General features: G+C 38.0%; 1 protein-coding gene across 5 annotated transcripts in view; it reads right to left on the reverse strand.

The window, feature by feature from the left end:
- LOC111142425 (protein inhibitor of activated STAT 2) overlaps window positions 1-24,696 on the reverse strand; it is a 90,991-nt gene that overhangs the window by 30,823 nt on the left and 35,472 nt on the right. For all 5 annotated transcript variants that reach the window (XR_002640262.1, XM_022495489.1, XM_022495490.1 and 2 more), the window contains exons 3-6: window positions 20,796-20,880; window positions 12,455-12,505; window positions 12,234-12,324; window positions 2,174-2,308 (exon numbers count right to left, since the gene is read on the reverse strand). Coding sequence is in view for 4 of the 5 variants with exons in the window: in XM_022495489.1 (XP_022351197.1) it covers window positions 2,174-2,308; window positions 12,234-12,324; window positions 12,455-12,505; window positions 20,796-20,880 (362 nt within the window). In the remaining variant the exon portion in view is untranslated. The remainder of the gene's footprint in view (window positions 1-2,173; window positions 2,309-12,233; window positions 12,325-12,454; window positions 12,506-20,795; window positions 20,881-24,696) is intronic.

Raw genomic sequence — 24,696 nt, forward strand, 5'->3', positions numbered from 1 at the left:
GATGAGAGATAATAGCCTATTTACATAAAATACCTGTCTAAGAAACTCTGGTTTCTAAATATAACATTCAAAATCACTTTCACAGGAAGGTCAAGGACTGGGAAGGGAACAAAATCAACTTAGCTATTTTAGGGAAGATAAAACTCAATCACATTAAAGGTATTTCTCAATCATTTATCACTTTAAAACATCCATGTGAAAGATAACATATCTTAGATCTGTAGTTTTCAAACTGTGTTTCTAATTTAGCATAACTGATTATCCTAGGGTCATCATGGCACGAATGAGAATGTACCCTCCCAGAATGCCCACTTTTAACTAAAATTTTGTTTTCATGTAATGGGACTGTCACAATATTTTCACTGAAGAATGGGTTCCACTGCAGAAACAAAGTTTAAACACCAGTGGTCTGAATTAACATTTCAAATCCAGAGTTTCAAAGTTCTAATTCTGACAGAAGAGACCACCTCTTCTTGAGGTGGCCTTGAACAAATCTTCAAATGAACCCAGTATCAGCTTTCTTCGGAGAAAAACTTTGACAAATTAACCCCTGTTTCCAAACGCACATTTTATTAGGGAAGGGACAGCTACTGTAGTATTTAAGACACACGAAGAAATGATAAAAATCAAAAAGACAAGGCCAGAAAATAATAGCATCCAATCCCATACCTCTTAGATCTGGCACAAAGGAACCTTCGTTAGCTATTTATAGAGCTATGAAGAGATGAAATAGAATTTTACCTACATGCTAAAAATCTATCTTACTATTTCACTACACATATTCATTCAATTGATCCTATAATAAACAAAATACTTTTAATAGTTATCAAGCCAAATATTGTAAATATCATTTTAATGTCCTTCAACAGTCTTTTTAAGTATCTGAATACTCAATACAGTATGCATATTTTAAGTCAATTAAGCATTTTAATTACAAGGAAAGTATATTAATCCCATTACATAGCAAAAAACCCTGCCAGGTCTTCAATGTCTACAATCGTTTACTCAAAAATATATGCTAATAATTACGTCAAAAAGATACATTCTTCTATTCAAATTTCTCCCATAAGCTTTAAAGCATTAATACCTGCTCATTTGCATTGACCAATGACCCTTGCATTTGCAAGATTTTACTTATCTTTAAACAGGTCTCAGCAGAGTAAGCAACTTTGCCAAAATCAATCAGTGGCCAAGATGGGACTAAGTCAAGATTTTCTGAATCCTTACCCAATGCATCACTATACTGCACAGTTTGTACAAATGAAAAATATTAGGATCAGTGTCCTATGTTAATACAGACAAGTTATGGTAAAAATTCAAAACTGAGAGCTCAAGAAAACAATCATTAGAGAGATAGTAATACTTTTTTTAGTCCAAATATTAATACAAAGCTATTCTTTATGTCCTCAACTCCGCAACTGCCTTGGTGTGACGACCAAAAATTCCTGCTATGAACATATGACTCAATTTCTCTGTCAATAAAATAGGAATATTACCCTTTACCTCAATGAAATAGCAAGATTAAAGTTGATGTTCAGAAATTAACTGAAATCTCTTTTGACATTCTATTATTTCTATATATAAAAAAATAGTTGTAAAACAGAAATCCCTTGTTGTATTAGTCAGTATCCCATAACTAACATAACACATTTGAGACGAGGAATTAGTAGAAAGCCAGGTTCATCAACCTACAGGTATTGGGAAAATAATGTAATTTTAAGTAAGTATTTTCATATGAGATTCCCAAATTATCTGAAGTGACAGCTGTTCGTGTAAAAGCTGGAACAGATTATTTCCAACCACATTTAACCATTTTCCTCAAAGTCTGATAAGCTTTGTCCCTCTTCATAAATACATAACATTACCCAAAGTTTCCAGTTTCTTAAAACCCTACTTAAACACATACATAAACACAATTGTGATTAAGGCATTTCCTTAAGAAGTACTGTAATTACACTCACTTCTTTTCCAAGAAAATAAAGAGATGACATTTAGGACATCTTGAACTTTTCAACCCTAAGAATCCCTACATCTCCACTCCTGAATTGAAAATCACTGCTTTTCAGGAATTAAGATCAGAAAACTAATAGGTTAGAGCTAGTACCCTGAGCTAAGACAAGACAAATCAACTTCTAGTGAGATCACTTTCACGCGCTACCAGAAGAGTCTTTACCTTTCCGATTTCTGATGCCCAAGAAATGGAAATTTGGTTTGGCACAGCTGAGGATAACCTAACTAAAGATGTAATATTCAAAGGACGTCCAGGGCGCTTCTGTTCAATCCCATTTTTAGGTGGTGGTGCATAACCCTAGAACCATAAGAGAGAAAAATAATTTTAAAATTCTCTGTTGGGGAATCAAACAATTTTCTCCAAGACCGACAATACGTTTGTCTAATTTCCATTACATAGATCCAATACATATTCTTATTTTATCCTGGAAATCACAAAATCTTCATCCTAAAGTCACCAATCCAAAGAGGAAACAGACCTTTTAAGAAACACTATATTTCACAAGTTAGAAAAGCACCAAAAAATGTTGCATCATTAAAATTAAAGATACTAACATCTTGCCATACTATGAATCTTTTTCCTTTTTATAAACGATAAAGTTGTACCTCTTTGTATTAATCTATCGTAGGAGCTCCTATTTAAAACACATTCAAATACCGGGGATGGGAAAGAGGGAAAACAAAGTTTGGGGATTAAAGAACAAATTAACGCAAAAATAAATTGCTAATGCTACACTAAAATAAACTTCCTCGCACAGCGAAGGAAGCAATCAACAAAACTAAAAGATAACCTGCTGAGTGGAAGATATGTGCAAATGACATATCTGATAAAGGCTTAGTATCCAAAATATATAAAGAACTTACAAAATTCAACACTAAAAAAAAAAACACAAAAAACAAAACCAAAAAATAATAATAATAATAATCCAGTTAAAAACTGGGCAGAAGATGAACAGACATTTCTCCAAAGAAGACATACGCATGGCCAAGAGATAAAAGAAAAGACACTCAACATCACTCATCATTAGGGAAAGGCAAATCAAAACTACAGAAAGATTATCACCTCGCACCTGTCAGAATGGCTAAAATCAGAAACACAAACAACAGTTAGTGAGGATGTGGAGAAAAAGGAATCCTTGTGCACTGCGGGTAGGAATGCAAACTGCTGCAGCCACTGTGGAAAACGGTATGGAGGATCCTCAGAAAATGAAAACAGAACTAGCCTACAATCCAGTAATTGCACTAGTAGGTATTTACTCGAAGAATACAAAAACACTAATTCAAAAAGATACATGCACCCCTATGCAGCATTATATACAACTGCTCAAGTGTCCATAAATAGATGAATGGATAAAGAAGTGGTGCTGCATACATACAATGGAATATTATTCAGCCATTAAAAAAAGGAAATCTTGCCATTTGCAACCACGTGAATGGAGCTAGAGTATACGGCTAAGTGAAATAAGTCAGAGAAGGACAAATACCGTATGATTTCACTCATATGTGGAATTTAAGAAACAAAACAAGTAAAGGGGAAAAAAGAGAGAGAAACCAAGAAATAGACTCAACTACAGAGAACAAACTGATGGTCACCAGAGGAAGGAGGGTGGGGGGGACAGGTGAAATAAATTATAGGGATCAAAGAGTATGCTTTTCATGATGAGGACTGAGCAATGTATAGAACTGCTGAATCACTATAATATATACCTGAAATTAATATAACACTCTATGTTAACCATACTGGAATTAAAATTTTAAAACAATAAAAATTTTTAAAAATAATAAAAATAAAATATATTTACTATATATAGTTTATGGGGAAAAAAGAACAAATTAATGGATTTCAAAGGAATTATTAAAGTCTTATGAATGAAAAAAATGCTCTCCATTGCCTTCTTTCCAAGTAGAAAATAAATGGTCATTTTTTAAAACCAGAACATGTCAACAACAAATAATCAATATTTCAATTGGCATTAAATTAGCTTGATGGCTATAATACTGATATTTATGCTTTATTCTTTTTCTAATCACTAGGTAGTTGTTTTAAATAGCAAGTGCACTCATTTTTGATTCACATTACATCCAATTCTCAATTACCAAAAGACTTCTCAGTTTGTAATTTTCAAAACTAAAGTATTTTTTAAAGATTTTATTTTTTTGTCAGAGAGCGAGCGAGCACAAGCAGGAGGCAGTGGCAGGCAGAGGGAGACGCAGGCTCCCCACTGAGCAAGGAGCCTGAAATGGGAGTTGGATCCCAGGACCCTGGGATCATGACCTGAGTGAGCGGAGGCAGACGCTTAACCAACTAAGCCATCCAGGTGACCCTAAAGTAATAGTTTTTAGAAAATTAAAATTTCTTAGCTGTGAAAACATCTATAAACTGTAAAGCAGATACCATATTTCACCGAATCTAAAATGCCACTGATGTAATTTAACTGTGTACCACTGAGAAGGAAAAAAAAAACACACTTAGTTAATGATACAACCTAACATATCACTACTTATTCCTGCATGCCTAGCAAAAAAATACAAGCAAAATGAACTGGCAAACATACTCCTTTTAAATATACAGTAAAATCTTCTGAATCACTTTTCACTCAGTCATCAATGCATATGTTTCATGGCATCTCCCTAAATGCCACTAAGAGCTCTGGAGATACAAGTATTTCTTATGACTATATTCTACTCCACCGGCGTCCCTCGGAATTCCTTGCAGATCACTGAGATACCCTTAAGGTAACTGCATGTGTTAATGCTGATACAATCTGGATCTTATGAGAGTGTTCTGATCGAAGCTTTTCAGACAACAACCAGTATTTGTGAACCTTCCTTAAAACGTTCTTAAATCTGTTGCTTAAAAAAAACCGAAGTAGCATAGCTAACCAGTCATGCCACAGGAATAACATCACGACTGTACTAGGCAATGACAACACACTATAGCTTGCCACCTGGTCATCAGCCACTGTAAGACACCTCTGGACTCTAGTGATGTTAAAAATATGCATGTTAGAAACAATGAAATACAGTATTGCTGGCATTACACAACAGAGCTAAGGAACACAGTCTATCACAACTAAGGAACCTCTTCACTGCCTCGTAGGAGGTATGATAGTAATTATTCGGTGGGAATACACCTAACTTGCAAACTACGACTTGCATCAAGGCTTGGAAAATCATTAAAAACGGTTTGGGCAGGGGAAGAAGGAAGGCAAAGAACATAACTTCAACAATGGCCATTACACTATAGAAAAGGGAAATTGTGTGTGCGCCTGCATACACGTGTATAGGAAAGTTATGCCCATCTCAAGTTATTCAAGTGAAATAAGACAAAAACAATTCAATCTCTTACCAAGACTCTACGAATTGGTTCAATGAGAAAAAATCGTAAGAAATATCAACATTCTGGGCAATTCTGAATGAAACCTTTGTTTTATCTGTTTTCTGTCTTCTGGTATGTTCACTGGTAGGTTAGCCAAATAAAACAATGGCACAGGATCTGCCAAGATGATAAAAATAACTCATGAACTAGCCAAAGAGTAAACTCCCTAAACTGGAATCAAATAAACAATGTTTTCAGTCAGTCTGAAGAGGAAGAGAGCAACAAGAGAGGGGAGACTAGGTGACTACAAGAATGAGGTATTAGCAAATTCAAAATCAATTTTGGTACTAGTCTCAGCCACCTCAAGTATTTTAAATCTATCTCTACCCTACCCAACTAGTTTGATTTCACTGGCAGTTCTGAGTTATCTTTTAACTTGTATTCTCCTTCTGACCATTATATCACCTCCATTCAGCCATTAATTACCTGGCTATTGAGAACAGGGTATAATTGCAATTTTCTAAAATATGAATGTGCAGCTTTAACATATTTCTAATGATTTTCCATATCTAAAGCAAAAACAAATTTAAGTTCATTTGATAGGGGACCTCTGGAGGAAAGCTAAAAACCTTCTTTAAGAAAGCTGGTGGTTGGGCGCCTGGGTGGCTCAGTGGGTTAAGCCACTGCCTTCGGCTCAGGTCATGATCTCAGGGTCCTGGGATCGAGTCCCACATCGGGCTCTGCTCAGCGGGGAGCCTGCTTCCCTCTCTCTCTGCCTGCCTCTTTGTCTGCTTGTGATCTCTCTCTGTCAAATAAATAAATAAAAATCTTAAAAAAAAAGAAAGCTGGTGGCGGGGTGCCTGGGTGGCTCAGTCGTTAAGCATCCACCTCCGGCTCAGATCATGATCCTGGAGTTCTGAGATCGAGCCCTACACTGGGTTCCCTGCTCAGTAGGGAGCCTTCTTCTCCCCCTCCCACTCCCCCTACTTGTGTTCCCTGTCTCACTCTATCTCTTTTTCTGTCAAATAAGTAAAATCTTTAAAAAATGAAAAACAGGGGCGCCTGGGTGGCTCAGTGGGTTAAAACCTCTGCCTTTGGCTCAGGTCATGATCCCAGGGTTCTGGGATCGAGCCCCACATCGGGCTCTCTGCTCAGCGGGGAGCCTGCTTCCCTCTCTCTCTCTCTCTGCCTGCCTCTCTGCCTACTTGTGATCTCTCTCTCTCTGTCAAATAAATAAATAAAATCTTAAAAAAAAATAAAAAATGAAAAACAAATAAATAAATAAGCTGCAGGAGAACCAGTAAAGATGTCAGTCTCAACCTAACGTTCCAATGAAAAATACACTCGAAAACCTTTCTGCGATGTACTGTGACGACATCCTACCTGACTTGTAACTGGGACAAAAGTTGACAGCGTTATTCCTTTAACATTTCCCTCTGGAATTTCCTAATTACTTCTACTACCACTACTGTCACACTGTCAACATAGATTTACTATTTTACTGTACATTACAAAATGTTCAAGGATAGATATAAGTAGAGAAAAGTACCCACCAGCCAGCTTCACTAATTACCAACGATATGTTTCCAATCTTGCTTCACTTGCCTCTGGCTCCGCCCACAGCCCACCCAAAAATACACACCCCACACATATACACATTTATTCTAGATAATGCCACTTGACCCATACTTCTATACGGTTTTAATAACACCTTTCAAGAAAAGAAAAAAACAATATCACAACCTTATAAAATTAACCGTAATTCTTAAAAATTACCTAGTATCCAGTGTATATTCAAACTTCCCAACTGCTTCATATGTCTTTATTATTGAAAATTTTTAAACATAAAAAAAGATGGGGTACCTGGGTGGCTCAGTCGGTTGAGCATCTGCCTCCTGCCCAGGTCATAATCCCAGAATCGTGGGATCTGCCCCACGGCAAGGCTCCCTGCTCAGCAGAGAGTCTGCTTCTCCCTCTGCCCCTCACCCTGCTCACCCACTCTCTCAAATAAATGAAATCTTAAAAACTATATACATATATATGAAAAAGGCATAATGAACTCCCATATACCCATCACCCAATTCAATATATATTTGCTCATAAACAATCTTTACTTATTTAACCTCACTCCCATTCCAGATTATTTTAAAGCAAATCCCAGGCACATCATGTTACCCATATATATAGCCTGGTACACAAGATGTCCTTTTACAGTCTGATTCAGAATCCAAACTAGAGCCTCACATTGTGGTTAGTTGTCTCTGAAGTCTCCTTTATTCTACAATAATAATTTTTATTGTCCTCCACCCTCTCTTCTTCTTTTCCACTGTCATTTTTTGTTGAAGATACCAAGACTTCTGACCTGAAGAATGACCTCACTTTTTGCATGAGGCTTCCTCATGGTATAAAGTTCTGCTGCTCCATCTCCAGTAGACATTTTAAGCTGGTAGCCAGTTGTGCACGCTTGATTTGATTCAGATTTGAATCTTCAGACACAAAACTTCATAGGGAGTGTTACGTACTCCCCACCGTACCACATCATGAGGCACGTAATGAGTTTGCCCCAGTTTACAGTGATGTCAAGACTGATGAGGAATTCAGCTGACGTCAGCCTGACCCCTCCATGGTAACATTCCCCATCAAGCTTTGACCTAACAGTTTTAGCACCCATTGATGGTTACCTAGATCGATTATATAATTAAGGATTTGAAAAGAATGGCTTTCTAATCCATTATTCCTTTTGCTTATATTAGTTAAAATGTTTCCATAAAAAAAACTTGACTGTGCACATGTCTGACTACCCTGAAATCAATGACTCTCTGCCTTTATCAATTTTTAGAATACTGAATTAATACAACCTCCAATGGTTTATTTCAATATAATTATAAACTCAATCATATATTTGATAGTTTTGAGTCCACTGTAGTATTATCTTTTAGATAATCCCATCTTAGGCCACAGGAATCTGATTAAATTGGGATACAGAAGTGTATGTTTAAAAGAAAATACTGACTTTACCTCAGTCCAGATTTACTGTGAGGCAGACCATTTGCATAACTAATACATAAAGGAAAATACATATATGAGAAAAAAGAAATCCATGAACAGAGAAAAGAATATATTAGGATAAAAGGGTGAACATCAAGAAGACTTCTGACTACATCAAGAGGAAATATTTGATTTCTGCCAGCTGAATTGCAGCACATATCCTCTCCATTCTACAAAATCTTTCCAAATAATACTCCCCACTGTCAACCCAATTCTACAATATCCCACAACGTTACAGCTCCACAGATTTACAGAAGTTTCTCAAAATCTGTTTAAAAAGCAAAACAATTCAGCCTCTCAAAATCATTCTAAGCAAAAAGAGTTTTTTTCCTCTTTCCTTTTCTTCTGTTCTTAAAAACATAAAATTTTCTCATCTTCTATCAGTTTGTACACTGGCAGCCGTGGGAGCCAAAGATGGGGAAAGGGGATACTCTCAGAGACAGTTTCACTTTTAACTGTCCATGCTGTACATGTCATTCTACAGGTCCTGCTGTGAGCTGCTTACTGTTGTCCTTGTATTAAGGGATCTTAATCCCTTGTATTAAGGGATCTGAAAAACTGATGCATTGGGGCACCTGGGTGGCTCAGTGGGTTAAAGCCTCTGCCTTCAGCTCAGGTCATGATCCCAGGGTCCTGGGATCGAGCCCCGCATCGGGCTCTCTGCTCAGCGGAGGAGCCTACTTCCCCCTCTCTCTGCCTACCTGCCTCTCTGCCTACTTGTGATCCCTGTCTGTAAAAATAAATAAATAAAATCTTTAAAAACAAAACAAAACAAAAAACTAATGCATGAAGGCATCTCCTAAAAGTCACCATCCTAAAACTCATGGATAAAACAGCACAGGAACTGCTTTCATCACTATTTGACCCTTAAGAATCCAGGGACACATTGCTATTATCAAGGTAATGCTATTTCTCATTCAGCTTTCACTCTGTTCATGCAGTATCATGGTTCCATAATAACTGGATACTGCAATAAGGTCTACACAGAGAGACTGGTTCCAGGACACAAATCCAAATACATTCATAATTCTCATGGGGAATTCCATGACTGTGTCAAGCTTATTCTCTAGGATTTGCTATGCAATAAACTAGGAGCATGGGCAAGGATCACATGTCGAACTTCTTTGTGACCTGTCAATGTTTCTTACAACTGGAACAAAGTCCCTGAGATCTCCATGCTGGTGAGGAGTTCAACATATTAATTTCTAAAAGATCAGTAAAGTTTCCTCTTCTGAGGCTGCAGTATACTCCCATGATTTTCATAAACCTGCTTCATGCTAGTAACGGCTCTGTATTTCATTACCCCAATCAGTAGCAATTGTGGATCAAGAAGTGGTTTAAGGAGTTTTCTATCCGTTGCATGTAAATTTACATCAGTTGTTCCACAGAAGGTCACAGAGCCAAAAAGCCTCTTTGAGGAAGTCTGGCATTTGATCTCTGGGATGGCCTGATTAGGTCAGGAAAGCCCCCCCACCACCCAAGCCCCCGCTGCTTTGTTTTTGAAATCTGTCTTTCCCTTTGTCCTAAGGCTCCCTTTTTTCAGCTCCTTCAAGAGCCCCTGGAGCCACTGAAGACCCCTGGCTCCAGAGGAGAGGACCAGACTCACTACACAGTAACTGATATATTCACAAACAGTCTAATATAAGCACTGAAGGGTTAGTTGGTGCTTTGGGAAAGAAACCAACAGTGACTGAGTAAAAATCTACCAGAGAAAGTACTCAACTGCCTAATTTCTTTGCTCTCAAAAGGACTGAAGAGTGACACATTCAGAGATTTCTATAGATAGGGCTCATGGATGAAGATGCCATCCCAAAGAATAACACTGCTCCATTTGGAGTATTTTGTGGAACCTGTAACCACCATATTTTCTGCAGCAATGCCGGAGTTTAGGTAGAACCTCACACATTTCATATAGTCCCCATCATTGGCACAGCCGCATGATACTGGACAGGTCTTCAAGGTAGGCCTAGATACCAAAAAGATCTTCACAGTTAGATCTTCCAAGGGTGGTGAGAGGGTTAAAGAGGAACAAAAATGAAGGTCAAAGAAACTTTAACAGGTCTCAGACAAAGAAAACTGGGTATGAATGGTCATTGAAAGTGTGTAGAGGCATTCCACCATCTGTGATTTTCCCGAGATTCCTTCGTCACACATGTGGCCATCCGCTGGCATTGGGTGGCCTTCAGTTGCAAGGAAAATTGCCTCTTCCCTTGGTTCAGATCTTTGTATGATCTATCCAGATAAAGGACAGCCCCTAAGAATCTACTGTTGCTCATTGCCAGAAACCTGAGAAGCAAAATGTCCCACCTGGGTCTTGAACAAGCATGGGGCCATGTAAGCATTTCTCCTGACCAACATCTACTCCATCTCTGCAATTTCCTCGTTCATTCCCAAAGGACTATCTCAAATGACTCAGCCCCATAGACATTTTTCAAAAAGAGCCAAGCAGCAACAGTGCAGTATTGCTCAAGCTCTTTAAAATTCATGACATAGGTACTTCTCAGGTCTCTAAATCCATAGGCTATCAAGAGACAAACAGGACTCCTGACAATCAAGTCAGATATTTGACTACAAGGATTGGCTTTGGCCATGGGCTGTCTTCACCTTGTGGTGGGCGGGGGTAGAGGGGTTGGTGCTCAATGACAATCATCTGGCTCTGGTAGAGCCCAGAGTCCTAGACCACATTGTCCTGCCTGCTCAGCTATTCATGTGTGTTGCCTATATACTTATCCCAGAGCCAAGCCTCGTGCTTAGCAGGGATACTAAACAGCTCCTCCCTGCCCCACCACCTCCTTCTCTGTGGTCTCTGCTGCTGAAATGGCAACTTAGCATCCTCATGAAATTACTATTTCTCGCACCATATCCTGGATGAAATGCACCTCCACTTTGCAGGGCTTGACAAACAGGCCATGCTCTCCTACTTTTCCGATTGTGGCTTTGCCAGCCTTCTACAAAGCTGCACTAATTTACTGACTTATTCCAAGCCTCAGTGGAGACAGACATACATTCCAGTTCAATAATTCAGTGTTATTTTAAGATGTGACGAAAAGGATCTGAAGAGTCCAGAGTTATCTATCAGGCCAGAAAGAGGCTGTACCGTGTGTGTGTGTGTGTGTGTGTGTGTGTGTGTGTGTGTGTCTCGTAAGTGCTGAAGCCGACATACTGCTTCACTGCTTAAACAATGGGCTGTCAATCAAATACCGTTGCATCGTGTGCGTGCGTGCGTGTGTGTGTGTGTGTGTGTCATAAGCGCTGAAGCTGACATACTGCTTCACTGCTTAAACAATGGGCTGTCAATCAAATACCGTTGCATCGTGTGTGTGTGTGTGTGTGTGTGTGTGTGTGTGTGTGTGTTGTTAAGTGCTGAAGCCGACATACTGCTTCACTGCTTAAACAATGGGCTGTCAATCAAATACCGTTGCATCTTACCCACCCAGGTGTGCACATCATGGCCTATACTTGGAATCCTTGATCTTCACATCCAGTCGCTCTCAGCAGCCTCCACCTTTTACCATCTACTCCATGGAGAAGGCCCAGCTAATTCAGATAACTACCACAACATACTGCCCTACCTATGCAAGTCACACCCTGTTATTAGATCATTTGATATGATCCTAAGAGTCTTTCACAGCGCCCCTGATTCCTGACACAAGACATTCCAGGCTCATCTTTTCCATCTCCCCCAGACCTGGAATCAGCCACTTCTCCAAGGAGTCATGAATCCCTCTAGTGGAGCAAAGTATTGAACGTGGATAGTAAGTCTGCTCATTGGTACGGAGTTGTCATTGTTTCTTTGCCTTGTGAGTATTTAGACTAAACTTACATGCAAGCCTGGTAAAAAAAAAATGCAACTTACAGGCAAAGGAAACAGCTTCCCATTTACTTTTATACATAGACTATTGGGATAGTTGTCTTCTTGAGGACAACTTGTCTCTGCCAGGCAAAGTCTGTATTAAAGAAAAGAAAAAAAGAAAATTGTTCTTAAAGAGTATACCCAAACATATTTACATATTTCAAGTTCATGACTATATGCACATAGTTAGCAAGTATAAAATTAACAGAAAATTTCAAACTCACCTCAGCTGAACCTGGACTGTATAATCTCTCCTACCACCTGGCAAAAAATCCCTATTGGAAAGAGAAAGAAACTGGGTTGAGAAGGCACAATGAGAATTCACAGGAACATTCATGCAAAAGCATTGTTAATATTTTTGTTCTTATTCCTAAAGATTAATACTCCCCTACCAACAGCACAAGACTTAATCAAAACACTATAGTGATGAGAACCCCTCATTTACTTAACATTTAGTCATGTCTTTATGGCAATTTTAAGGTATTTTCAATTCACAGGAACTTTCGTGATGCAGTATTTATTTCAATAGGCAACAGATTTGGTTAACATAAAAAGAAGTACCCTCGGTTCTAAAGGAGATTAATAAATTAATTTGTTTGCTCATAATCGCTCTTACCTTGGCTGAGCATTTTATTTTATTTTTAAAGATTTTATTTATTTATTTGACAGAGAGAGAGATCACAAGTAGGCAGAGAGGCAGTCAGAGAGAGGGGGAAACAGGCTCCCTGCTCAGCAGGGAGCCCGATGTGGGGCTCGATCCCAGGACCCTGAGACCATGATCCGAGCTAAAGGCAGAGGCTTAACCCCTGAGCCACCCAGGTGCTCCCTTGGCTGAGCATTTTAATCATGTGACTTTTAAAAAAAAAATACGTAAGAACTCATTCACTAGACTATCGGTCTGGAATGCAGAGTGAGCTTTAGTTTTTATAGCATGTGACTCTATTATAGAACCAAAATGAAGAACGAGTGCCTGGAGTCTCAGCATCTCTGTACCATGGCAACTTCATAATTAAGTATCCAAATAAGGACACAGAACCTCTTAGAATTTCTACATGAGAACCTAATAGAGTCCCATATAAAATATTTTTGGCACTGAACCTTCCAAAGCCTTGTCACTAAGGAGCCCACAGTGAAGCGGCACTGTGATTGCTTGGGAGCTTGTCAGAAATGCAGAATCTCGGGCCCCACCGCAGACATGCAAAATTAGCATCGGCACTTTAACGAGCTCCCCAAGTGACATGAATGCACGTTATAGTGTAGAAGTATGTCCTTAGCCATTATCATCAATCTTGGACTAAGTCAAGGAGAAGAGTACTAGAAATCAGTCCTTTCTTAAGAGTACATTTTGCCCCCACTTTGCTCTAACTGGGCCAGTGTTCTGTCACTATGTTCACTGGAAGGCAGTAAAGCACCACAGTGACCAGCTTGAGTTCTACAGTCCCAAACTGTAGGACCTCCCTGTGCCTCTGTTTCTACGTCTATTAAAGACGGAAAATTATGAAGCTGTTGCAATGATTAGATGTGTTAATGATACATGTAAAGTGCCTGGAAGTATAAAGTGCTCACTCAACCAGTGTGGGCAGCCGGCGGCTATGATTATTAACTCTGCTTTGACTTTCCCTCGCCAGTAGCCTCCACCTTCTCAAATGTCTATTCAAAATAATCCCCATGCTCTAGACAACACTGACCTCTTGTGAGTAACCCATATCATTCCCCTCATATAAATCAAAAAACGTTTCAGTCTAGGTGCTGGTTTAGCAACAAAGACACAATATTTGCTCTCAAAGGTCTCATGCTAGTAGGTAATAGATATATGCTACTAAAATAAAATGTGGCAAATGTTATGGTACTTTACAAAAAAACAGGTGCTACGGAAAGGAAAAGATGCAAGTTTTACTTTGTCTTAAAAGTTCAACGCATTGGGGCACCTGGGTGGCTCAGTGGGTTAAAGCCTCTGCCTTCGGCTCGGGTCATGTTTCCAGAGTCCTGGAATCGAGCACCGCATCGGGCTCTATCCCAGGGTCCTGGGATCGAGCCCCGCATCGGGCTCTCTGCTCAGCAGGGAGCCTGCGTCCTCCTCTCTCTCTGCCTGCCTATCTGCCAACTTGTGCTCTCTGTCTGTGAAATAAGTAAATAAAATCTTTTAAAAAAAAGTTCAAGGCATTTATCACAGTCCAGTCAAACTAGAAAATAAGGTTTGTACAGCAGTGGTTCTGCCTATTTCTACTTAAACAAAATTCCATCATTAACAGTGACTTCACTGGTGCAGATTCTCAGCAAAAGGGAAGGGGGAAGATCAACCAGAGATACCTAACAAAATCTTGTTGGGTGGGAAACATAATCTGAAAAAAGAGCAATGGTAAAAGACATACTAAAAAGATAGCTGGGAAAATGATGTAAAGGGTTTTAAATAGCTTGCCTAAGGATTTATACTTTATGCCAGTAAAGGAAATGAACATAAACTGGGAAATGCAATGTGCTATATATGTTCACAAACATGAGGAGTAATTGAGTAAGCATCTTCTGACATTCAAATTTCTGCCAGTCACCGTTCTAGGAACTTTCACATGTTCATCTCATTCATCAAATATAAAGCAGGCATTTTACTGTATGTCAGGCACTGTGACAGGCTTTGAGAATATAAAAAGGAGTAAGATGTTGTTGTCATCGAGTTTGTAAATTCAAGTAGTCAAATAAATGCAATGAAGCTTTAAAAGAAAGTAAGAATGTAGTACAGTGAGACAAAGTGTGTGTTTGGGGAAATCTGGAAAGGCATCACAGAGAAGCTAAGACTAGAACTGGCCCTAAAATACACTTCAAGTTTGCCAAACAGAATGGGAAGGAAGAGGATATGCAAAGGGACAGAGCTGTAACAGGCCAGCTGCTGGGGAAGAGTAGAGTGACAGGAGATGCAATGAGACAGAAAATGAGTAGAACAAGATGTTGAAGAGAACTGCCAGGAAACAGAGTGTGGACTTCAGGAGCTATCACTCCAGGGTTTTAAACACAAGAGAGAGAACACCGAATGGACTTTAGAACGCTCACACCGTTAGCAGAAGAGTTAGGGGACCACTGCAATTGTATCAGCAAAAGATGAGGGCTCGAAGGCTACTTAAAGGTAAACATCACTGAGTGATATTTAGGCATAAAACAGAATTCAGTGACTGACTAGATACAGAAGGCAGGATAAATAGGGGAGCATCTAGGGTGGGGCCCAGGTTTTGGAATGGGGATAAGGCTACTCACCAGGGTAAGAAGTGCCCCAGCCACTGACTGAGGTGCTGATTATTTTTCTTATGTTACATTGGGTAAATAAGATTCAATGGGCTTTAGTAACTTACCCAGGGGCACAGAGACAGGCCTAAGTGGTTGGGCCAGTATTCACATTCCACTTGGTATTATTCCAAAGACCATGCTAGCTCCTTAAGGACATAGTTGCATCATGTTTTAAATCGTGAAAGAGAAATAAAGGAAGGATCAGTAGAGTGCAGCAAACCGACAGGACGTGGTGGATGAGGTGTGGGATAATACAAAGGGGGCTCTGTGTCTGCGCAAATCCCATTAACGAAATGGGTAGTGGGAAGAAATATACCAAGCACAAATCTCCTTGAAGCCAGTTTATTTTTTCAACTTTCCACCCCTGGTGCTGGGAACACTGCCTGGATCATAATAGGCAGCAAATAAATACATGCCGTGAAGCTAAATGAATAAATCAAAGAACAAAAGATAAACAAGCAAGTTTGGGCAGAACGAAAGTTCAATTCTGAATGTACTGTGCTTGATGTACCTGTGCATCATCGAGGCAGGGACAGTGAATATGGACTCTAGAGCAAAGTGAAGATCTTGCAGCCAGCAACATAAAAATAACAACGCACATTCATGAAAACTATCACAGAGTAGTGAGAAAGGAATCACAGACTGATTCCTGGGAACCCAAAAGAGAAGTCAGTGCGAGAAGCTGAGACGGGATGATTAGGGAGGCACTAGTAGCAGATGGAAGGGGAGTGCTAAAACCAAGAAGAGAACTGAACTCACTGATGAATCTTCACAAGACTTAATAAGAAAAGAACAAAACAATCTGAACCTGAATGTATCCGAGCCTCATTTAGACTTTACTACCATGACATGAGGGGAGAAGCTGGATGCACAGCAGGGGTTCTCTAATTTGTCAGATACTGGGAACACCTGGGGAGCTTTACAAACTGGGTTCCATCCTCGGAATTCTAACTGAATTGGTATGAACGAAACATAGGTATTCAGATTCCTAAAAGCTCTCAGTTGATTCTAATATGCAGCAAAGTGTGAGAACCACAGGCACGGAAGTTAAATGACACCACAAGAAGTACCTCTGGATCCAAATCCAGCATGTGTAATATGCTATGAAGTCAAGGAACCGTTTTTTTCAAGGAGAGTGGTAAGAAATATTCTAAGAACAGAAACAGAGCTCTTTGGAAAAGTGATCTATTCCAGAACTGGGGCAGAGAAATTACAAAATGAACCTAGAGCACCCCGTGGTGCCAAAAAGTAAAGCAGTGCTCAGGAACCGACGGAGACATACCAAAGGGCACAGGAGCCAAATAAAATATCAGCCAATAGCCAGAGGTAGACCAGTCTGTAAACAACATAACTTAAAATTATCACAGCACTGTATTATAATCCAGATTACTCAAGAGCCTACGCAGATACAAGTAAATGACTGAATAAGTAAATGGGGGAGAAGGGACAGCTCTTCCTTACAAAGTAACTCTAATGTGAAAAAGAATAAGGACATCAGAAAATCACTGGAACACAAGAGTGTTTATGACAAAGCAACCGCTGAAGGAAAAGATCCATCAGTGAGTGCTCCATCAGTGGGTAAAACTCTGAAGAGGAACAGAATATGTGCCTTGTCTCAAAGTATCTCCCCCAAGATATTTATTACTAACAAAGGAAAAAAACACAACCCTATAGTGCCAAAATCTAGTAGAGAGTATCTTACCCAAGTGATCAATATTATGTAGCCCAACATGATACACGAAGAAGGGCATATAACTCAAGGTATTCTTGCCAAAAATGCTTAAACTCATGAAAAAATATCAGACAAACCCAATATTTTACAAAATACCTGGCCAGGACTCTTCAAAACTATCAAAAGTTATGAAAGACAAGGAGAACTAAGAAACTGTCACAGACTGAAAGAGACTAACATGAGACTAACAATTAAAGGTAATTTGGGATCTTGAATTGGATCTAGGAATAAAAGTTGATTAGCAAAAAAACTGGTGAAATCTGAATAAAACCTACAGTTTGGTTAACAGTATCATACCAAGGTTAATTTCTTGGTTTTGATAACTGCACTATGGTTATGCAAGTTGAAGCTGGGTAAAGAGTATATCTATTTTCATAACTTTTCTATAAATCTATCATTACTTCAAAGTAAAGTTTTTTAAAAAATCTTGGGAGATAAATAAAAAGTAATTACATGGGCCATGTTTAAATACAGAAACAACTAAGAAAATCTGAATATGGGCTAGTCATTGTTTTATATTAAGGAATTATTATTTTATTGTGATTATATTAAGAACTAATTAAAGATCCACCTTGAGGTATTTCCAGCTGAAATTATACGATGCTTGTTGATTTCCTTTAAAATATTTTAGAAAAGGGGCACCTGGGTGGCTCAGTCAGTTAAGTGTCTGCCTTCAGCTCAGATCATGATCCTGGGGTCCTGGAATCCAGCCCCATGTCCTTGGCTCCCTGTTCAGCAGTGAGTCTGCTTTTTCCTCTGCCCCTCCCCACTGCTGATGCACGCTGTCTCATAAATAATATCTTTAAAAAATATATTTCAGGAAAAAGGTGGGGGGTTACATCCAGACTGCCAAAGTGTTGATAATTACTGAAGTTGGGTAATGGGTACCAAACTTTCATTTCTACTCATGAGGGAGAAGATTTTGTATTATTTTATGTATTATTTTGTATTATTTTATTATTTTATCTGGTTTTATTTATATGTGTATGTGATTTACTTTGTTTTCTTTGGAAGAGTACTACAAATAGCCTTCTATTTTTTTTTTAACTTTTATACATAAGATACATAAAATTTATCATGTTAACCATCTTTAAATGTATAGTTCTGTGGCATTAAGTATACTCACACTGCTGTACAACCACACTACCATCCAGTTCTAGAATATGATCAAAATGTTTAGATGAGATTTAAATTTTAGTCATTCATATTTGGACTACTTAATTCACATAGTTCAAACTTCAAAAACATATAAAAAGGATATAAAGTGAAAACACGATCCCAGCTCTGGTCCCGGTCATCCATTCCCATGTACAGAGGCGGCCGAGCGTATTTGTCTAGACATATTTTAGACACTTAAGCAAATTACACACACATCTACCTTTTTAGGGCAACTGGTAGTAAATTATTCACATTTTGATGGCTTGGTTTTGTTCACTTACAAATGTACCTTGAAATCTGTATCTTTAAACCTGAAACACTCTAAATAATCTCCTTCCCTTAAAGACCCACGCAACATTCTTAAAGTCTTCCCAGACCACCAACATTAATGGTAATCTCATCCTCCTATAAATCAGTTATTTGTAATTACTAAAATTGGATCTCTTCACCTGACACCGTGCAATGCCAAGACCATTTTATGTATATGAACTGGTTCATTAGCAAGAGAGGCTGTACTATGTAATATAGTAATTCGTACCTAATACGGAGTAAACGACCTCAAGCAAGGGATCATCACTGAATAACAAACAAGACTTAAAATTAAGGATAAGGTTTTGGATATAAAATATAATTTTAATAATATAAATATAAGTTTTTTAAAATTTCAATTTGTTCTATTTATTTGTTAGTTGGTTTATTACTATCCCCAAGATTGAAAGTACTTCCAAATTTACAAAAACTCACTGCAATGTCTTGCTCCTGGTGAAATTGAAACACATCAGGCTACATTCATTTTACGTCTTTGATAATTTGCTCCTCTGGATTTTCTGTTTTCTGAAACTCCTATTATTTTGGATATTGGATCTTTTGGACTAATCCTTGTACTGTTTTTTTTTTTTTTTCTTTAATCTTAGTTTTCAACACTTTTCCCCCACCTGTGGAAGAGGCAGTCTATGCAATACTCTGTGAGAGATCAAACTTCACAAGGTCGGAACATACAATCATTTGAGATTTTGACAACAGCACTCTCACTATATGTAAGTATTAGTAAAGATGATATGATTAATGAAAGGATCTAAAACTTTGCCACAGACTCTTCCACATAAAGAGATCATCTTCAGGATGCTAGTGTGCTTTGAAGAGACTTGAGGCCTGTCAGTTTGGATTCACCATCTGAGAGACTGGCTGGGCACATGAAGATATTGAAGACCAAAAAGTCCACCCTTAAATAACTTACGTAACTATGTTGAATACAAAATTTCCAAAACTTAACTAGGGAATCCTCATTTTTGTAAATTATTAACATCTCAGAGAAGATGAGCATTCAAATGAATAGCTGAAAGGAGGTCTTTTGCTCTTCTACTTTTAACTCTACAGTCCCAGAAAAATCATTTAACCTCCTACAGGCGCAAGTTTGTTTATACTGCATCTTTAAGAATGCAATTTTAAAGAGTCACATGCACATTATTAACACCAAAGATGACTATATTTTTAACTGGAAAAGTATACACTACATATTTCCTTTTCTTTCGTCTTACATCTTAGCTCATTTGCTCTTTATAAATGTGTCTATTTTGTTTCTCCAATTTTTCTAAAAGGCAAAGCGAAGAGTACTTTCCATAATTGTTTTTAGATTTCTACTAATTTTACAGTCTTGGTGACCACATAGCTCAGAACAGTGCCAGTTTATTAATTTTTCTGGGATAAGAACATGATATGTACATTAACTCTTAAAGTGCCTCAGATTGAATGATAACATTTATAGACATCCTATCTTTGGGCTGTTGCCACAAATTCTTTTTTATGTTGCTTTATTTGGAATAAAATTTTCATTAAAAAAAGTTATTGCCAAAAAGTAATTCAAAAAAATAAGCTAGGGTTTTAGTCAAAGATTAAACTGTTTTCTAATACAGAGTATTTATTAAGTATTTGGCTAACTTTAGTCAATGTATACTATGCTTTCTTAAGGAACAATAGTCCAACTGTTATGGACTGAACTGTGTCTCCCCAAAATTCAGGTTGAAGACCTGACCCCCCAATCTGACCTTATGTGAAGATGGGAACTTTAAAGAGGTAATTACAATTAAATAAGGTTGTATGGGTGGGGCCCTAATCCAATACAAGTGGTGTCCTCATAAGAAAAAGAGACACCAGGAATGCACAGGCACACAGAAGAAAGGTCAAGTGAGGCAAGAAGGCAGCCTCTACAAGTCAAAGAGAGAGGCTTCAGGACACACCAAATCTGTTGACACCTTAATCTTGGACTTCAAGCTTCCTGAATTTTGAGAAAATAAATTTCTGCTGTTTAAGCACACAGTCTGTTGTACTTTGTAATGGCAGCCCTAGCAGACTAATACAGCAACATTCATGAAGAAACATATTCCAAACATTCCTCTTACCTGGATATGCATATCTCTCTAACTTGCTGAGGTGTCAGAGCAAAAATAAAAAACTTCTCTTGAAATCGCTGAATACTGCTTTGAACTGGGGAGGGAAAAAAAAGATAACATTCCAATATCCAATATCCAATATCCAAAAGATAACACACCCAAGGATGTAACCATGTGCGATAACAATGCATTTCTGATCAAGAGTCTGCCAAATTCTTTAATTTTTATGGTTAAAATACTCCAAAATAAAGAAGTAGTAAAATGCAGAGTCATCTTGGAATCATGAAAGCAAAGTCACTCTAAAACAGGCTCAATTTTAAGCAGTCTTTATTCTAAAACACTACTTATAACATAGTCAAAATGTAACACAAATGTTCGAAATTCTGTTTCTGTTCTGTTCTGTTTTGAAACTGTTCATTTCATCTTTGACTACAGCATTATCAAATGAAAACCTGAGGAAGTCAAAAACTCTGCCTAGAACTCTATACCAGATTTAGGTGGTCTTTCGTTTGTTTTCTTTGTTTTGTTTTCAACCCTTTAGATTCAGCTATACAAAAACATTCATATAAAACTTTAAACTTAATACAAGCATGCTAACCACAAAAAAAAATTTTTAAACTTAAAACTTCAAAGTTGATCAAATGAAGATACATAATTATTTATATATAGAAGTTAAAAAAATTACCTAATGAAGTTATCCTTAACTATGTTATTAAAAACTGAAATCTTTTTACTTCACAAAGAACTTTGTAACACATTTATCCTGATAAAAGTATTATTCAATGATGTTCTAGCACCCATTAAAACAAAATAAAGCAAAAGCCAATATAGAGACCTTCCGCTTCCAACAAGTATTGCAACAACTCACAAGGCAAAATGGCTCTTGTGTGTGTTACTGGCCACAGTTTTCCTGATACATAAAGAAAAATAAACAAGATGCCAGTTAAATGTCCAATGTCAGAGGTCTTCCATCCACAAGTCACACCAAATCAAGAAAAATATTAACTCCTTGAGTAAAACACTCTTCTTTAAGCACAGTTTATTATAGCAATCATGTGCCTAGAAATCATGTCATAAACTGGCCGGTATTTTCCCAGAACATTAAAAAAAAAAAAAAAAAAAAAGGGAGGAAGAAAGAGGAATGCGGTAAAAGCCTAAAAATGAAACAAAATGCTAAGTCACAAACATAGGAATGGGGCAAAAAACAAAAAAACAAGAAAACAAAAAAACACAAACAAACACACAGCTACAGCAGTAAGTCCCCCCATTTCTTCAATCCTCTTCACCCCTCAACTCTTCCTTGTACAGATTTCACTTTCCACTCTCTACCCACAGTTAAGGTCATTTCCCATTCTCTACCCACAGGTAAGGTCACCAATGACCTCTTAACTGTCAAATTCAATAGCCTTTGATATTACAGGTGAACACTCTGCATTCTAAATTGGAGCTAATGGTATAAGCACTCAGTCTATCTAGTCAGAAACCTCAGAATGTCTTACATAGGTACAAATGGAGTTCCAGAAGGAGAGAACAGGGCACTTAAAAAAAAAAGTTTCAGAAATAATGAAAGAATACTGATTAAATCAAGGGGTAAGGGAGAGCCCTTACAGATCAAAGCTCAAGCAAATACAAAGAAAGATACCTAGTCACATCAAAATCAAACTACTGCAAACCAATAATGACAAAAATCTTGTGAGCAGTCAGGGAAAAAGAAACATTACATACAAGGGAAAAACAATATGAATAAAGGCAATGTTAAGTCAGAAGTTGTCTTTAGAGTGGTGAGAGGAAAAAAACTGTCACTGGAAAATTCAATACCCTTCAAAAATAGGGTTAAATAATGACGTTTAGATAAATGAAGGCCAAGAGAACTTGTGAAAGCAAATACGCAATACAACTAACAGAAAAGGAAATTGTCAGGATAAAAAGAAATATCAAATTCAAAACCAAATTTTCAGGAATGAAAACCACTCTAAACAGTAAGTAAGTGGTAAAAATAAAAGAATATGCTGTTCTTTTCTTATGATTTCTTTTAAAAGATAACTGTGTAAAGCAAAAGCGGTGTGCCTGGGTGGCTCAGTCAGTTAAGAGCTGCCTTTGGCTCAAGTCATGAACTCAGGGATCTGGGATGGAGCCCCATGCTGGGCTCTCTGCTCAGCAGGGAGTCTGCTTCTCCCTCTCTTTCTCAAGTAAATAAAATTTTTTTTAAAAATAAAAATAAAGCAAAAGTAGTGGCACTGAAAGGCAGGATTTTTAAAGATACACAGAAGGAAAAGATACCACAGTAGCAAAACGATAAATAAAATTACCTGCCCAAGAGCTGTGATTCTTGCTACATTCTGATGAGCTTAATTACCACAGATCTCCCCAGAGACAGATTCATTCCTTGTGCACGAAAAATCTACTACTGGAAAGCTGGGTGCAGGACCTTGGGTCAAATCAGCCAGTGTAAAGACCAGTATTTGAGGTCTTGCCTGGGTGGCTGAAGTCAACCCACCCAGAAAAGAACCCATATACCATGAAACTTACATTGAACCTGGAAGGCTTCCATAGTCAGCATATGCCAACATTTATGTACAATTTACAGAACTTGCATCCTAATGTTAGCAGTTTATATCTTAACATATTTTTACAGAAGCTTTAATTTTTCTGATATAGTTTTGAACTTATTTATTTGATGCTAAATTTTCTGTCCTAAATATAATACCAAATAACTACAGTGTTTCTTTGGGCGGGGGTGAGGGGGGGAGATGCTTTATCACTGTGTACCATAACTGAAATCCAGGAACTTACAGCAACAACAAAAAAAAGTGCTAATAAAATCCAATTTGTATTAACTCTGACAATTTTTATATAAGACAATTTTAAGCACACTAAACATGCCATGAGGCCGCTCCCTCCCTTGCTCTCTTTCTCAAGTAAATAAATATTTTTTTTAAAGATTTAAACACCTATTAGCTAGACTATCATTTTAACACAGATCAGGAAAAAGAATGGCAAGATATAAAGCAGAAAGATGCAGGTGTTTTCTTCCCATTAGTGTCTCCAACTTGGGATCAGAAAACCAATTCTACACAGACCCCCATGAACACTTTTTATGTTAATAGCAGCAAATGACAACAGAAAAAGACCATGACTCAGGGACATGAATCAGATATGAATTTATTCAAATGCTTTCCTTTTTTAACAATCCTCCATAAGGTAGATTCTATTTTTCAAAGACAGCTACAACAATATTTCCCATCAGCCCTTCTTATAACCTTGACATTCTTTCAATGAATCAGTGGGGTCTTTATCACCCTCCCTTTGAACCTGAGTGGCCCTTTGCGACTGCTTTAATCGATGCTATGCATCAATTACATAGCATAAGTGATGCTATGTAACTTGCAAGGCTAGGTCACAAAAGCACCATGCACTTTTCCCCTGCTCTCTGGGGGCACTCTCTTGAGACCCAGCTCTCACGCTCTAAAAGCACAAACCAGACCAAAGGAAAAAGCCTTATATAGGTACTCTAAGCCAATAGCCAAGCTGAGTCCAAGCCAAAGGTAGCACAGACACCAGACACGAGTGAAGATGCCAGATGTCAGATAATCCCATTTCTAGCCATCAAGTCACCCCCAGCCCCTAAGTGTTCTCAGCTAAGACCGCAGACATACTCAGCTGGAGACAAGCTATCTACACACTGTTGGAACTTCCAATTCCTAACAGGGAAAATCCACGAACATAGTTAGATGGTTGTTTTACACCACTGTACTTTGGAATGATATACATATTATACAGCAATAACAAAACTATGCTACAGCCTCATGAAGTAATTTAAGTATTAATCTTAAAAATTCCAAGTTCTATCATTATAGCTAGCTTCATTTATAATTACTAATTGATGAGGCCTGCTAATATGACATAATAT

Source organism: Enhydra lutris, unplaced genomic scaffold, assembly GCF_002288905.1.
Source record: "Enhydra lutris kenyoni isolate GAN:26980312 unplaced genomic scaffold, ASM228890v2 scaffoldscaffold8, whole genome shotgun sequence".
Lineage (NCBI taxonomy): Eukaryota > Metazoa > Chordata > Mammalia > Carnivora > Mustelidae > Enhydra > Enhydra lutris.